Source organism: Rutilus rutilus, assembly GCF_951802725.1.
Source record: "Rutilus rutilus genome assembly, chromosome: 17".
NCBI classification, from domain to species: domain Eukaryota; kingdom Metazoa; phylum Chordata; class Actinopteri; order Cypriniformes; family Leuciscidae; genus Rutilus; species Rutilus rutilus.
In genome coordinates, this window is record NC_140230.1 from 6,251,471 (window position 1) to 6,268,257 (window position 16,787).

Here is a 16,787-nt window from a genome sequence, read left to right on the forward strand (position 1 = left end):
GATAGATAGATAGATAGATAGATAGATAGATAGATAGATAGATAGATAGATAGATAGATAGATAGATAGATAGATAGATAGATAGTACTCATTGACAAAAATAGATAGATAGATAGATGCGAGAGGATGAGTACAGTTATGAATATGGGTTAGTGGTCAGTAATAGGTTCTGTATGATTGTACTGTAGGTGTACTGGTCTTGCTCGCAGGGTTTAGCCTGTGTTAACCTAAATGGGATCAGAGCGATTTAAAGGGCTGGGTGAGTGCAGTGACGCAGGGCTTTGTGTCCGCGGATGAATCCTGACTGACAGCTGCCCCACTCTGACATGAGCTGGAGACTCAGTCCCACATACGGGACAGCCAGACCTCAGGCTTCAGGTTATGAATCCTGGACATGTTTGCTGGTGTTTCTAGAACTGAATGCTGAATGTTTTCTACAGCTGGAAAGAGTCATTTATTGTTCAAGACGCTTTTCTATCACGTCCCTAGAGGGCAATAAAAGACACCAAATGTCCTGACACTGACCCTCAATTTACTTTGCAATTTGTTGGGACTTTCTTCCAAAATGTTTTAATCTTCTCAGGTACAGATGTGCTATTGATGAATGGCTTTATTGCATTTTCAGCTACATTACTGGTTTTATTGCACTTTCAAACAAGCTGTCTGTCTGTCTGTCTGTCTGTCTGTCTTGTGAAAAAGAAGTGCCCTTCATTGTGCATCGGTGCACATTGGGAAAGTGAGACAATTGCGAAACAACTTCATCTCCCTTACGACAATGCAATGATTCAGCTCATCTTTTTCACCATCTCTCAGTTGCACGGTAGCCACGTGGAGTAGGTTTGCTGATGGCAGGTAAAGACCGGCTGCACTTGGGCAATGTAATAATTGCTAAAGTTACCGTCTGCTATTCGACTATTTATATTCGACTATTTATATTAAGATATATTATATTTATATATAAATATTACTAAATTGCAACCTTTAATCCTTTCTAAGACAATGGAAATAATTGTGAAATTATGAGATTATGTATTTAATATATTAGTGTGTTTCTGTGCTAAATCAGGGGTCTTTTAGATGAACCCCAAATAAAAATGATCATCCTCATGCAAGGGATCCCATCCTAAAATTCAAAAGGCATCTATATCTATATCCAAAGACCCCGATTATATTGAGGAAAAAAAATATTATAAATATGTCTGAAAATATTTCGTTTCTATTAAGTCAATACTGTATTGTAAGATTAATTATTTACTCATTAATTACTTTAATGTTATCGATTTTATTTATCGATTTTCGCTAAACTTAGTCCCCAGCAGTCCCACGCGATCCCCCGGGGGTCCCCGGACCTCAGTTTCGAAAACCCTTCTGCAAAATGTCTAAATGTGCATTTGAGCGCACAGTTGTGGAGAGACGCGTCTCATTGGGTTGCTGTTGTGACAGTGGTGTGTGTGTGTGTGTAATAGGCGTGACCTGAGGCGCACAGAAAGCCTCAGCACTGCTGTCATACTACACACACACCACACACTCTCAAACGCTTTGTGGACGCATGACGCTCTTCACATCACAAGGACAGACCTCAGTAGAGTCTCGAGCGCATTATGCGTCTCCTCTGTGATGCACCTCAACTCTCTTCATAACATCTCCAGATCGCTCGAACACACTCCTCCGAGTCCTCACACAGACCCGACGATGGCTGAAGAGGACAGGGTTTCAGACGCAAACACGGACAGCACGAACTTTAGCGTGTTAAGCTGGGAGCAGGTCCAGCGCCTGGACCTCATCCTGACGGAGAGCATCCCGATCCACGGCCGAGGAAACTTCCCCACGCTGCAGATGAAGCCTCGGGAGATCGTGACTGCGGTGCGGGGCCGCATGCGGGAGCAGGGCATCCATGTGCGGGACACGCGGCTCAACGGGTCCGCCGCCAGCCACGTCCTGCTCGGGGACAGCGGGCTCGGCTACAAGGACCTGGACCTCATATTCTGCGTGGACCTGAAGGGAGAGACGGAGTTTCAGATCGTCAAGAACATAGTGCTGGACTGTCTGTTGGACTTTTTACCTGATGGGGTCAACAAAGAGAAAATCACACCGTTGACCCTGAAGGTGAGTGTTCAGATTCATGAGAGTAGTTGATTAATTGACATTTTCAGCTTCAAATGTAGCTACATATTTGTAAAAGGAAACGTTTATGTTTTAGGTGCTCACCATTTCTGTGAAGCTTTAATCTAATTTACAGTTGTCAGTTAAGCTTCTTTTTTTTTTTTTAAGTAGCCTACAAATGTAAAATATCCAATCAGTCTCCATGCATAATGTTTTGAGTGTGTGTGTGTGTGCCTGGAAAAATAAAATAAAGAATCAAGTTCTTTTTGTAGTATAACAAATAGATAATCATTAAAACACTAAAAATATAACATGCATTATAAAGAAACACTAGTCATATTCATTCCATTATATTTACACTCTTAAAAATAAAGGTTTCAAATGGGAGTTTTTCGCAGTGATGTCATAGATAGAAGAAACTTTCAGTGATCATTTAGTTTGGCAGGAGAACCATGTTTTATTTTAGTGTGAAGAACTTTTTAATAATCTAAAGAACAATGAAAGATTCCATGGATTTTAAAGGTTTTTGGTGCAACCATCAATGCCAATAAAGAACCTTTTTTTGCCATCTTAAACGTTTAAATTATTTTCATCTTTCTTTTGGACTATTTCCAATTGTTAAGATTGATATTCTACTCATCTTTCACTATTAACGGGTGTAAAAAGGTGAGTAATTTAGGCAAACAGCACAGTAAACAGTAAGTTACTTTAGCTTTGATGGGAGAATATATTTGTTGTTTATCAGTAGACCCTTGAATAACCAGTTCAAACCAAATCTTTAATAATCATTTTATAAGAAAATGGTGTGTAAAGTACAGCATGTCACACTGTAGTACATGGCTTTCATTGCTTGACTTTGCTTCATGTGTGTTGTTTGTGATTTTGTTTATTCAGTGTGTAATTTAAGATCATCTGCATGGATCCCTATAGTCTCCAGTGACATTTAGTAGAAATGCAATTAGAGTAGTTTACTGATCGGCTGGTGAAATGTTGGTTTTCTGTCGGTAAGAGGATTGCGCTAAAGCAGGTTAAAGCCAATCGAGCATTCTCAGCCTCTTAGATCTCCTGCGACAGGAAATTATGGAGAACTGATACGGCAAACGGACGTGCATTCAAATGTATTTGATGCAATTCTATTTGAATAATAATAAAACAATGATGTAACTGATCTAACAACGATTCCTTGTCTTTTTGTGCAGGAAGCATACGTGCAGAAGATGGTGAAAGTGTGCAATGATTCGGACCGCTGGAGTCTCATCTCTCTCTCCAACAACCGGGGCAAAAATGTAGAGCTCAAGTTCGTGGACTCTTTGCGCCGGCAGTTCGAGTTCAGTGTCGATTCTTTCCAGATTAAGCTAGACTCTCTGCTTCTTTTCTACGAGTGCTCCGAGAACCCCATGGCCAAAACGTTTCACCCCACCATCATCGGCGAGAGCGTGTACGGAGACTTCGGCGCCGCATTGGACCACTTGCGCAACAAGGTGATCTGCACGAGGAACCCCGAGGAGATCCGAGGAGGAGGCCTGCTGAAGTACTGCCATCTTCTGGTGAGGGGTTTTCGCGCCGCCTCCGAGTCGGAGATGAAGTCTCTCCAGCGCTACATGTGCTCCCGCTTCTTCATCGACTTCTCGGACATCAGCGAACAGCAGCGCAAGCTGGAGTCTTACCTCCAGAACCACTTTGTGGGCTTGGAGGACCGCAAGTACGATTATCTGACGACTCTGCATGGGGTGGTGAACGAGAGCACGGTGTGTCTGATGGGACACGAGCGACGGCAGGCCTTAGGGTTGATCGCCATGCTGGCGGTGCGTGTGCTGGCCGAGCAGAACGTCATACCCAACGTGGCCAATGTCACTTGCTATTACCAGCCTGCCCCTTATGTAGCAGACGGTAACTTTAGCAATTATTACATTGCCCAAGTGCAGCCGGTCTTTACCTGCCATCAGCAAACCTACTCCACGTGGCTACCGTGCAACTGAGAGATGGTGAAAAAGATGAGCTGAATCATTGCATTATCGTAAGGGAGATGAAGTTGTTTCGCAATTGTCTCACTTCCCCAATGTGCACCGATGCTTGAGTGACATGAACCGGGCTCAGTGTAAAACAGCTCCAGTGGGTTTTTTGTTCATGCAGACTGACGCTGTTTTCTGAAATAAGATGGCCATTGCTAACACCAGTTTGGAGGGCAACCTCTGCTTAATTTGTGAGGCTTTAAACGTACTAACATGCGTTTCTGACCGGTTGACACTATCAAAAACATTTAATCTCAGTCATTAGATGCATCAAAAGGGAAGCACGAGGTGCCGTTACACCCTTCAGTCCAAACAGAAACCGATGTTACACAAAGAAGCTTTCTCAGAGACTCTCTGAATGAGGGGGAAAAGTCAAAAAGTACGATTCCAGTTTGTACAAACCAAAGATTTTAAGATTGTATTTTTATACCCAGACTATCAAATGATGTGATAGTGCTGTCTATATTTGTACATGTGAATGCATTCAAAGTGCCTAATGTCAATGCAGTATGCTGAGGTGAGCAAAGCAACCTCATAATCTCGAAATACACGACAAAGGGACTAAAAGCTTGTGAATGTACATGATGTGTCCTGATTTACAACCAATGCAAGTGTCGTTTTTCCTTGCGGTCCTCTGCGTTATTTCTGAAGCAGTGTGTCTTGTGATTGAACTCTTAATTTATTGTTTCTGAGCAGCATCCAGATGAGAAACGTGATGCAAAAAGTTGAGCGTTGAGGGCACATGCATGCATGGTTGAAAACAAAGAAAAGACTTGTTTCGCGCCAAGAGCGAAGTTCGTTTCCTAACTTTCTAGAAGAAAGGTATTTGCAGAAGCAGCTTTGATGGTGGGACGGTATTTGCTGTAACATCCAAGCAGGGAATTCGACAGCTCTTGCTGAAGCGGTGGAACTAAAACAGGCTGTGTTCATGCGCTCCCTTCACAGCTGCTCTGAACGTGACCCCTCATTCACCCCCTGGTAACTGAGTGTTAACCTGTGCTTGATTAATAGCGCTGCGGAAGGAAGTAGGCGGAGCGGTGGCATATATGTTTAGACTTGACAAAGAGACTTGAGAGGAGAAGGAAGAGGAAAGCGAGAGTGCGAGAGAGAAGCGAGGACTCAGACGAGAGGGAGTGAGAGAGGGAGGGCTGGAGAGATGGGTGCAGCTGGTGAAGGGGTTTATCTCCCTCGACAAATGTATTTTAATCAATAGAGCTTATTTCATTACTGTGAGCAATTTGGCTGAACAGACAAGTATTTAGCACAGATCATTGAATCCATCTTCAGTGGAATGCAAACTTTGCAGTCGAGTTTCCATCATATAACGCTTAAGTGCTCGCATCAATCAAATGATACACTATTTGGCATTATCAAGATTAAATGAGGAGAAATAACTTGCATTTGTGATGCATAACATTTCTGAAAGAGATTTTAAAGGGGTCATATCATACTTTTTCACTGCCATTTCACTTTTTTCCTTTCCAAAATAGTCCCGTTTTCATTTTTCATCACCGGTTTCCAACCTTTTCCTGATCTTTACCCGATCTTCCCGATAGGACCTCATAGAAACCCCTGTCAAACCTTGTGCTTTGCTCGGCTCATACACACGAGCTTTTGGGTATTTTTGGCTTTTTCTTAATGGCACATTCTTTGCAAGTTTTGGCTCACACAGTAGACAATCATTGATGTGTAAATAATGTATTAATCTGTCTGTTGTCAGAAAGTTGTGGATGTTTAGTTTCAATAAATGTTGTTTTTGGACTGGGGAGCAAGTTTTGATTCCTAAAAGTTAAAGTATGGTTATATAGTAGGCTATTCCCAGCTGAATCCCTTTGACCTAAAATATTTATTTGAAGTATCCTCTAAGATTTTAAGATAACATTTCAATAATATTAACAACAAAAATAACAACACATTTGCATATTCATGGTCCTCTAATGTTGGTTTATTGTCTCTTTAAAGTTCTTTATTTTAATTATTTTAACTTTAAAATTATTTATTTTGATTTTATATTTTTATGATACAAATTTTCATGAACTTGAGAACCTCATGCAGTTCCCACTTTATATAGTGCATCAAAATATTTTACCTCAAAAGATGAAGCAAAATATATGACATGATATGACCCCTTTAAAAACATCAATGGATGCATTTGTAAAGATTTTAAGATATGGTCGTTAAAGTGATTGATATCAGTCAGTAGAATTTGCGTTAACATTTGTGGGGTCTGTGCTGATCAAGAGGGCCGTATGGTGCACCTCTGCATGTTCACATATCTCACATTTTTTTTGTTTTTTACACATTTGCATCTCCAGTTTGTGGTTCTCACTCGCCCTCCAGTTTGTTGTTATGTTTGTCTTAACATTTTTGACAGTATCCTGTGGATTTTGCTGGCAGCGGGATGTTTGACTCGCTCTGTGAAGTTTGGAGTTCCTTTCTTGCCATTCTTCAGATGATGCCAAACGCTTAGTGGTCAAATGTCTTATAAAAAAAAAAAAAAAAAAACATTTATTTTTAGGACAAACAAACATTATGCTTGTTTTTCTATTTGTATCAGTGAATTTAATTGTCATTCTGCTTTGATTTCTTTGTTCAAGCTGCTAAATGTCATTTTTTTTAACTGCTTATTTTGTGTAAAAGTTTTGTGTTCAGTTGTTTGAAGATTTGAAAAGTTTTCTTCAATAAAAAAAGAAAGAATTGCACCAATTGCAGAATGTTATTTTGTCGCATTTAACTGTATGTTGTACATTTTCTCAAGCAACACAGTAATTTCATTGTGCTCATGTATTTAAGTTGTCAGTTTACCCACCTTTGTTTAATATGTAAATCTGATCATTTCATGGACAATAATGTCACCTCTCTGCTTTTGGACCAAGTTTCCATCATATAAAATATAAGGGTCTATCATCAAACTACACCAAGATAGCTTAATCTGCTAGATAAATGTACTTAATAACCTTTTGTCCCATAGATTGTGCCAAATCAACCAAAAACTGCCAAGAAACTATTCTGTCATTCATTTTTTTTTCATGTGATTCCTGCAACACATGCAGCATCTAATGAAATTGCAGAACAAAAAAGTTATGAGATATGAGAGAGCAATTTAACATAAAAAACATGTATATATACACTATATTGCCAAAAGTATTGGGACACCCCTCCAAATAATTGAATTCATGTGTTCCAATCACTCCCATGGCCACAGTTGTATAAAACCAAGCACATAGGCATGCAGACGCTTCTACAAACATCTGTGAAAGAAGGGGCCGCTCTCAGGAGCTCAGTGAATTCAAGCGTGGTACTGTGATAGGTTGCCACCTGTGCAATAAGTCGTAAAAAATGTCCTCACTACTAAATATTCCACGGTCAACTGTTAGTGGTATTATAACAAAGTGGAAGCAATTTGGAACAACAGCAACTCAGCCACGAAGTGCTAGGCCACGTAAAATCACAGAGCGGGATCAGCGCATGCTGAGGCTCACAGTGCACAGAAGTTGCCAACTTTCTGCAGAGTCAACAGCTACAGACCTCCTAACTTCGTGTGGCCTTCAGATTAGCTCAAGTAGAGAGCTTCATGGAATGGGTTTCCATGGCCGAGCAGCTTCATCCAAGCCTTACATCGGCAAGTGTAATGCAAAGCGTCGGATGCAGGGGTGTAAAGCCACCGCCACTGGACTCTGGAGCAGTGGAGACGTGTTCTCTGGAGTAACCAATCACGCTTCTCTGTCTGGCAAGCCGATGGACGAGTCTGGGTTTGGCAGGAGAACGGTACTTTCCTGACTGCATTGTGCCAAGTGTAAAGTTTGGTGGAGGGGGGATTATGGTGTGGGGTTGTTTTTCAGGGGTTGGGCTTGGCCCCTTAGTTCCAGTAAAAGGAACTCTTAATGCTTAAGCTACCAACACATTTTGGACAATTTCATGCTCTTAACAAACAGTTTGGGGATGTTCCTGTTCCAACATGACTGCGCACCAGTGCACAAAGCAAGATCCATAAAGACATGGATGAGCGAGTTTGGCGTGGAGGAACTTGACTGGCCCGCACAGAGTCCCGACCTCAACTCGACAGAACACCTTTGGGATGAATTAGAGCGGAGACTGTGAGCCAGGCCTTCTCATCCAACATCAGTGCCTGACCTCACTAATGCGCTTCTAGAAGAATGGTCAAAAATTCCCATAAACACACTCTACTACCACACTAAACCTTGTGGAAAGCCTTCCCAGAAGAGTTGAAGCTGTTATAGGTGCAAAGGGTGGGCCAACTCCATATTAAACCTTACGGATTAAGAATGGGATGTCATTAAAGCCATGTAAAGGCAGACATCCCAAAACTTTATAGTGTAACTTTATAGGCAATATAGTGTATATTAGGGGCGGTATATTTGGATTTCATATTGACACCAGACTCTTGATAAGGTGATGGCCAATGTATCACCACTATGTCAAACAACGGGCCCTATCTTGCACCCAGCGCAATTGACTTTGTACACTGACGCATGTTTCATTCCTATTTTGCACCCGACGCAAAGCGGACTTTTCCCTCGGCAGATGCACGTCGGTAAATTAGGAAATTAACTTGCGCTCCCAGGGGCGGTTCAGCAAAAAGAGGAGGCGTGTTCCGGCGCAAACGTTCCCTGGTGCTATTTTCCAGTTCCAGAAAACAATTCCGCCACAGACCAGGAAAAACCTAGTCTAAAGTCAGTGGCGCGTTATTCAGGTGCTATTTTAAGGGCGCATGCTTGGCCATAATGTAGCGTGTGCACAACGCACATACACTTTGATTGTCTCATCTACACAGACGCAGCAGCTGACATTTTTGCAAATCATACATAATTACAAGGAAAAATATTCCGCACAAGGGAAATCATTGTTGTGTCCATGAAGATGTGAAAAAGTAGGCATAAATCTAGCTAACACATTTACCCAATTTATTATATGCCTGTTTAACCTAAGCTTATTTCGGTGGGTTTCTCCCATCCCCATACAATGTCACTTCTCTGTCTTTTAAGGCCCTGACGAGAACATCGGTCTCCTCGGCTGTGAACCGCTCCTGGCGTGCGCCTGGCAAATCCACCATTATAATAGCAATCCGCCATGGAACAAGCGCGTCTGCTTTTACAGGGAATGTGAGATGACGCTGTGATTGGTTTATTGCAAGTTACGCCCAAACCACACCTATGAGTAATGAAGCTACTTCAGACCAACCCATTTTAGATTTGCGTCCGAGATCCGCCCACAAAGTTACTTACGTTTCGCGTTTGATACTTGCGTTTCAGATCGTTAAAATAGGGCCCTATATGTTTCCAATAACTGTGGTATATATTGGGGGTGTTGTAGTGTGCAAACTACGCCCCTATTGTCACAGAGAAAAATTGACTATAGGGGCTGACGACGACCCTCATGAAAAAAAGCCAGCTAGAAAAACAGTAGTTCTCAGAACAGAGTTTTTTTACCTCTGAATTATACGTTTTGAGCACAAACCGCAAACAGGTCAATCGAAAGGTTGTTTAGGGTGAACTGCGTCAGAACGACCACAATAACTTTGTGACTTCCATTGCTTTTACAGCAGGTCAGGCATTCGACAGCAGCCACACTCAGTGAGCAATAAACATATATCTTAGCGAGATGACATTTGTGTAAAGCCACAGTCTGCTGGACATAGATATGACATCAGCAGTCACCCAGGGCAACCAGACCTTTAGACGGGTCAACCTTTAGTGCATGCTAAGAATAGAGCAGCTATCACTGAGTATTTCTACTTGATGTTCGATGAACAATTATTTTGCCAAATATGACGTCATAGCTTTTGTGTTATGTACAAGCCATTAAAAACACAAGCTCTGTTCCTTGCCTACAAATTCAGATGGTCACTTTATATAGGCAGAAACCCTCTTAATGGTCACTCGTTTTGGTGTAATATTTGGTGAAATAGACCAGCTGAATTTGAGTTTTTTTATTTGCTATTTATACTAATTTAATTGGCTATCTTAATGAAAACATTCTAACTGGGAAAAAAATTTTTAGGCTCAGATTTATGATATAAGTATTTGAATTGCGCATAAAATTTCCATCCATTTGGATTACACAGTTTTAACATAAATAAATTATAGTTTAGTTTATTATTAACTATTACATTTTTATTTATACAAATAATCATATTTTCAAAATGCATTTTTTTATTTATTTTTTATAGCTAAGAATCAGCACAAATCTGTTAATATTGTGGAAACAATCACGTTTATTCAGTTAAATGTATGAATATGGTTAAAATATGGCTAACTGCGGAATAAGCAATATTCAGTTGGTTAAAATGTATGATACAGATACTGTGATACAGATTCTGTTTTGTGATGCAAAATGTATGATGCTGATACTTCTGGCAGACCCAAAAAACGTTGCTGCCTTAAAACATTTTTAAGTACAATAAACTTGGATATTTAAGTCATTGCAACTTAAATAACATTAAACTGACAAAAAAAAAATCTTTAATGCATGAAAAATGAATTAAATGAATCTTGTATAACATAAAAAAACAGATAAAAATTCCTTGACTTATTTTGATGAGTTAATGCAATGAAAAATTTTTATCATCATTTTTTTTTACATTGTACAAGTTTATAGTCCCATAAAGCAAAGCACCAAAACAATAGAGAAACCAAAGTACCAAACGAACAACAACATCCACACATTCAGGTATATAAAATAACTTAACACGATAAAAAAATAAACATAATGCAAATTAACTTAATTAAATATTTAAACAATAGACATAATCGTAGTAAACAAAGAAAGAATAACACAACTATCTGTTTTTTTTCTGGTACCCCACATAGAAACAAGCCTGCGATGTCATAACTGGATCGTGTTGGCCGGCACAGCTCCCAGTATCCCGATTACGGCAACATATAACACAAACAATTCAACAATAAAACATGAAACAATAAACAATGTGTGATATGTCCGGAGAGAATAACAGACAGTATGGAATTTGAATGAACAACCATGTGCTATCGGGATCGAGTGTGCACCCGCTACCCCATCAGCAGGTATGGAAAGGGTGCATGGTGTGTGTGTGTGTGTACATTTATAAGCACCAGTGCTGCCGCATGCAGCAATGAAGAAGGTCGCTTCTTCATATCACCACCCCCCTCTCTCCAATCCGCACACTGTTAGGGAATCTGGACAGGTCGTCGGATCTGGAGGGTGTAGGGCTGGAGAGCCAGATACCATTGGGTAACTCAGTCATTGTGGTGTGAATCCATGGTGTGAATCCAGTTTAGTGCCTGATGATCGGTCTCCAGGTCGAATTCCCGTACCAGGAGGTAATAGCGCAGGGCTTCCAGGGACCAGAGACGCTGCTTTTCGATGGTTGAGTACCTGGTCTACACGGACACAAGCTTCCTGCTCAGGAACACCACAGGCTTCTCAGCACCGGTAGTCCCTTGGGCCAGTACCTCTCCAATCCCCTTGTCGGAGAAATCTGCTTGAACCAGGAATCACTGGTTGAAGTGAAGGCTTTGTAACACCGGTTCAGAACACATCTTGTCTTTCAAGGTGTTGAACGCCCTTTCGCAGGCCTCGGTCCACTCCATCGGGTCCTTTCCTGCTTTCGTTAATAAGTCCGTTAGCGGTGCTGCAATCGTAGCAAAGTCCGATATGATTCCGCGGGAGATTTAGGAAGGATCAAACCTCCTTCTTCATCCTAGGCCTAGGACTGTGCCAGATTGCTTCCACCTTGCAAAGCTGTGGTCGCAGTTTGCCATTGCCCAGTTGGTATCCAAGGTTGTTGTTCTCACGCTTTGCCCACTTGCACTTTTTGACATTTAAGGACAGGCCTGCTGCTCGGATGTTCTCCAGTGTCTGTCTCAGATGGTTCAGGTGGTCTGCCCTGTTGTGGCTGTAGATGCCCATGAATACATGTGGTCCATTAGCCGCTGGAAGGTGGCAGGTGCCCCTTGCAGACCAAAGGGTAGGACAGTAGACTGGTATAGTCCAACGGGTGGTTGGAAGTTTGGAGTTCCAATCGACCAGTACCCCGTACACAGGTCCGATGCCGTGATCTACTGGGCCTGTCCAATCCTCTCCAACTGGTCTTCGATCTTTGGCATACGGTAGGTATCAAACTTCGACTGGGCATTTAGCTTGTGGAAGTGGACGCAGACACGCAGCGATCTGTCCTTCTTTGGTACGATCACGATCGGCTACTCCATTCGCTTGTGGAGGCTTCGATGACGCCCAACTTTTTCATCATCTCTATCTCTCCCTTCAAAGGGTTCAGTAGTCTTTCTGGATGTTAAAGGCACAAAATCTAAGATTTTTGGATTAAAATATCCCAAAACCACTATGTTATATATATTTTTGACTTGTGTACTTACATTATCCCAGATATTTCCAAGAATGTTTAAATCCAGAGAAATAAGCAATTTTAACCCGGACACAGACCGTGTGCAGTGTGCAACAAGTGTCTCATAGTAGCTGCAGAGCGAACACGCAGATTAACGCGTTGCAACAGACAAATGCAAACAAACCTGAACCTTGACCTGAAGAAGTGGAAGCGGCGTCTGCGGTATAATAAAAGTTCTGCTGCTCTCGAGCCGCGTCTCGCGCTCATCTCTCATTAGAAATCGCGGCCTCGTTCCGCTCCGACAGCACTCGGCCCTGCTCTGCTTCATACAGTAATGTTAATAATCTCATCTATGAATATTATTTCTGCCCAAGTCCCATCGGATTATTTTCCACTGGTTGTGAGGTGAAGACGACAACTCCCATGATTCTGCGCTCAATTTCGGCGTCATCAAGCTACGCCTTTGTTTTGAATAGGCGACCTCTAGCGGCGAAAAACTACATATTGTGCCTTTAAGGTTGTTGCCTTAAAGGTGTAGAGTCAGTGAGGTGGATGGTGTGATGTACGAGCTACGTACGCCCAGGCCTCTGCCGAAAAAGTGACGGGAGCCTGTCAAGGAGGTCTCATGGTTAGTGCTATTACAGAAAACTTACCTGTTTGATTTATGTAGGGCTGACAAATATGCATCACATTAAGTTTGTTTAATGTTGAAACTGTGTGCTCAAAATGGACGGAAATTTTATATGCAATTCACATACATAACTCGAGTTAGACATATATGGTTTTGAGTGTCGACATCTAGGGATCTTATATACAGCCCATACTCTAAACACGCACTTCAAAAAAAAAAAAAAAACTTTATTTCACAGTGTGCTGTTACACATCTTACATGTAGCCTACTTACTATAGTAATACGAATAAATGATGCATTGTTACAAGAACTAACCATAAACCAAACAATAACCCTAAACTTAACCATAAACCAAACAATAACCCTAAACTTAATTATATAGCATTGTTGTTAAATAATATTAATTATTTGAGTACTTATTTGCATAATTTACAAGGACATCTAAAAAAGTGTAACCAAAAAAACTATATATATAGTTTTAAGTCCCCAAAACTTTTGGGGACTTTTTTCCCCCACTTCCAGTTCTTTGCAAGGGATTCTGGGGTTGCCTTTTATATGAAGGACACATGCAGTGCTGCCTTGGAATTTGGCCAAAAGTAGTTATCTTTAAAATTTTGAACAGTCTTCACAACAAAAAGCGCCCGATGATGCCAGAAAGCTCTCTGAGTAGGCAACTCAAGAAGTGAGGTTTTAGATCAGAGCGACAGAAGATCGTGAGCAGCCACGTGAGAGTCTTTAGAGAGAACACATGAAATCACGCGCCATTTGATGAGTACTCTGGTAGTCTTGGAGTGAGGTGAACTATCTCTTTGTTCTTGCTAGTTCGGTAGGTATTCAGAATACCGTCAAATACATTCTCTCCGTCGCCTAATGCGTTTTCCAATCATGGACTGGAGAGCTGCCGGCTATTCCATGGGTCCTTTTCCCTTTCGTTTCCGTGAGGCATTTTTTCCAGATGAAGAGATTTATGGAATTGGAGAAACGCTGAAGGAAAGTGACATTGTTTCCCAGAGCAAAGCCCCCTTGCCTGTGTTAGTGCCGAGGAATTACCTCGACTTTCAACAGACTCACTGCCTGCTGCCGACACCACATTAATTCACCATTCAGCCATGCCAAAACAAACTCACTGAATACATACGGTGCGGGAAAAACATTCTTAAAGCACATCTTTACTTTTATACACACATATACAAATACACAGAAATCTGCTCTTATGCTCAGAGGTTTAAAACAGTTGTGTTGGTTCATATTTTTGTGGAAACCATTATACAGTTTTTTATTGATTAGAAAGAATGAGTGCTTATTTGAAACAGAAATCTTGTACTTATTTTATTGTTAGTATTTCAGCACAATGGTTCTACTGTACATACACGTCTGTGTGACTATGACTTCAGTTTAGTATTTGATGTTGGCCAACAAGTTCAAAACATACTTTTTTTATTTAGTTTCACCCCAAATAGTTATCATTATGAAAATGATTTTTATTATTATTGTTATTATTTTAGAGTATTTCTGTGCATTTGAGGTTTACCAGCTTTCAACAAATGGCATTTAGAGAAAAACTCTAATTTCCATAATATACATATTTGCTTAAAAGAGACAATGTCAAGACAAAGGATGTTTATTTAAACAGCACATTTCATTCACAATGGTATTTCAAAGTGCTCTACATATTGGCATGATAAGAAAAATAAACAAAGACAATTTCTACATCCATCCATTCTCCAAAACGCTTGTTCTCTTTAAAAACAAATGAAATAAAATGCGGAAATTAAGGAAATGCAAAATAGCAAAATAAAAATGATAATGAAACAACAAAAAAATTGCATTGCAGTGTCATATAATCTGAGACTGATGATAATGCCAGGTAAAACAAGGCCCCTGGGGCTGTAATTGCTTGACGACACAGCTAGGTAAGTAGATTTGGTCGTCAATTGCATTGTTATGATAAACAATTTTGGAGATTTCCATTATTTGGTCTAGAAGTATTGAACAGGAAAGGTCCAAGGATTGAGCCCTGGTGGGCTCCGGTTTCAGCAGTTTCGTGTCAGACTGTTCCCATCGCACTCGTCTCACACACAACATGAAAGGCATGTGGGAGGCACATGGTTATAAATAGAAACTAATGTGGAATGTGGAAAATAAATGCTATGGATATAAGGAGAAATGAAGGTAAGATGAGCTTTTGAGAGAGGTGTGGTGCTGCTAGAAGACAAAGGATGTGTGTCTCAGGCCTGCTATAAGTGTCTTCTAATTGTTGTGCATGTAACTCTGTCGTTCAGGGTTGGGTGGAGTATAGAAGAGAAAGAGAAGGTGATCCCTTTGTCTGTGGGATTACACTCATTAGAGTTAGCAGGTTTGCATTTAGTCACTACCTGCTGCAGAGATAATCTCTCATACATACAGGGCAATAGAAAAGTAGGGTAAACCCACAGACCGATGAGGCATGGATCTGACAGAAAGCCACAGAGTTAATGGAATCTGTCATCAGGGCTATATTTGATTTCTCAGACATTGCTCTTTCTTAGAGCAAAAGAAAAATCTTTCATTTAAAGATATAATAGAATAGAAAATGTTCTTGATATTTTAAGATAAAAGTCTTCTTTCTGCTAAGAAAACATACCGTAACTTTCAGGTCTCCCACCCATAAAGTCTATTTATTAAAACGGCTCATTCAGAAACCCTCGGATTTCTGAAATCAGACCCTGAAACATGATCACATGACCTCTATATGTTTTTCCAGAAACTCTGCCCACCCAGTGATGGTTTGGTGAAGTAATGCGAAGGAAGCAGAATAGATACTATTATTGCAAAACAGCAGAAGAACCAGTGATAAGAGTAAAACGTGGTTAAGTGGGTCAAGCTTGTGCTGTTCCTGTTTGTGTCGTTAAACAGATCTCTTTTCATTTTAGTCTGATCTGAACAGTTTGTGACCCAAAAAACACACTTTACTACACAATAAATAAATAATGAAATAAACGAATGATGATGGATGGATGGATGGATGGATGATGATTATGAATGATAATGAATCAATGTATGAACGATGATGACGATGATGATGATGATGATGATGATAATAATGACCGAATGAATGAATGAAAAAAAGACCAAATGAATGAGTTAATTAACTAATTAAATGATCAAATGAATGAACGAAATGAAACTAGGAAACAAATAGTAAGTTTGATCTCTTTGAATGATAAAAGCACACCTCAAGCGCAACTACAATGAGTAATCATTTATTCACTGTGAAAAAGTGCTAGACATACAATTATGCACAGATGTTTAATACTTGCATTGAAGGGTCTGTTCAAATCACCAGCCCTAATTATGAGCATCAGTAAAATGATGCTTGCCTTAGCACTAATGAGAATGAGAATGAAACGCTTTTGTGGATTTTAAGTCTTCCTCTTTCCCTCTTTATCAGCAGCCATCGATCAGACATGAGAGAAGCCCAGACAGCCGCTGCTTTAATAAGGTCATTTCTGCATGTGGAGGAGGAACATGGTCCATCTCACTCTCTGAGAGGTTTGCACAGAGACAACAGACACAGAGTGAGTCACTCCATTAAATGTCATCTAGGTTTATATCCGTGCTTGTATGTAGAGAAGAACTGAGTAGAGGAGTGGTGTTGGGTGTAACCAAATGTTTACAGTAGGTGTATGTGACTTTTGCAATGAGCTTTAGACAGCACCAT

At 40.6% G+C, this 16,787-nt stretch overlaps 1 protein-coding gene across 1 annotated transcript; it reads left to right on the forward strand.

Moving 5' to 3' along the window:
- The first annotated feature begins 1,407 nt into the window (after positions 1-1,407).
- On the forward strand, positions 1,408-6,819 carry tent5aa (terminal nucleotidyltransferase 5Aa). Its single transcript, XM_084384667.1, has 2 exons — positions 1,408-2,106; positions 3,303-6,819. The coding sequence occupies exons 1-2, from the start codon at positions 1,618-1,620 to the stop codon at positions 4,080-4,082; spliced, it is 1,269 nt and encodes a 422-aa protein (XP_084240793.1). The 5' UTR covers positions 1,408-1,617; the 3' UTR covers positions 4,083-6,819.
- The last annotated feature ends 9,968 nt before the right edge of the window (positions 6,820-16,787 follow it).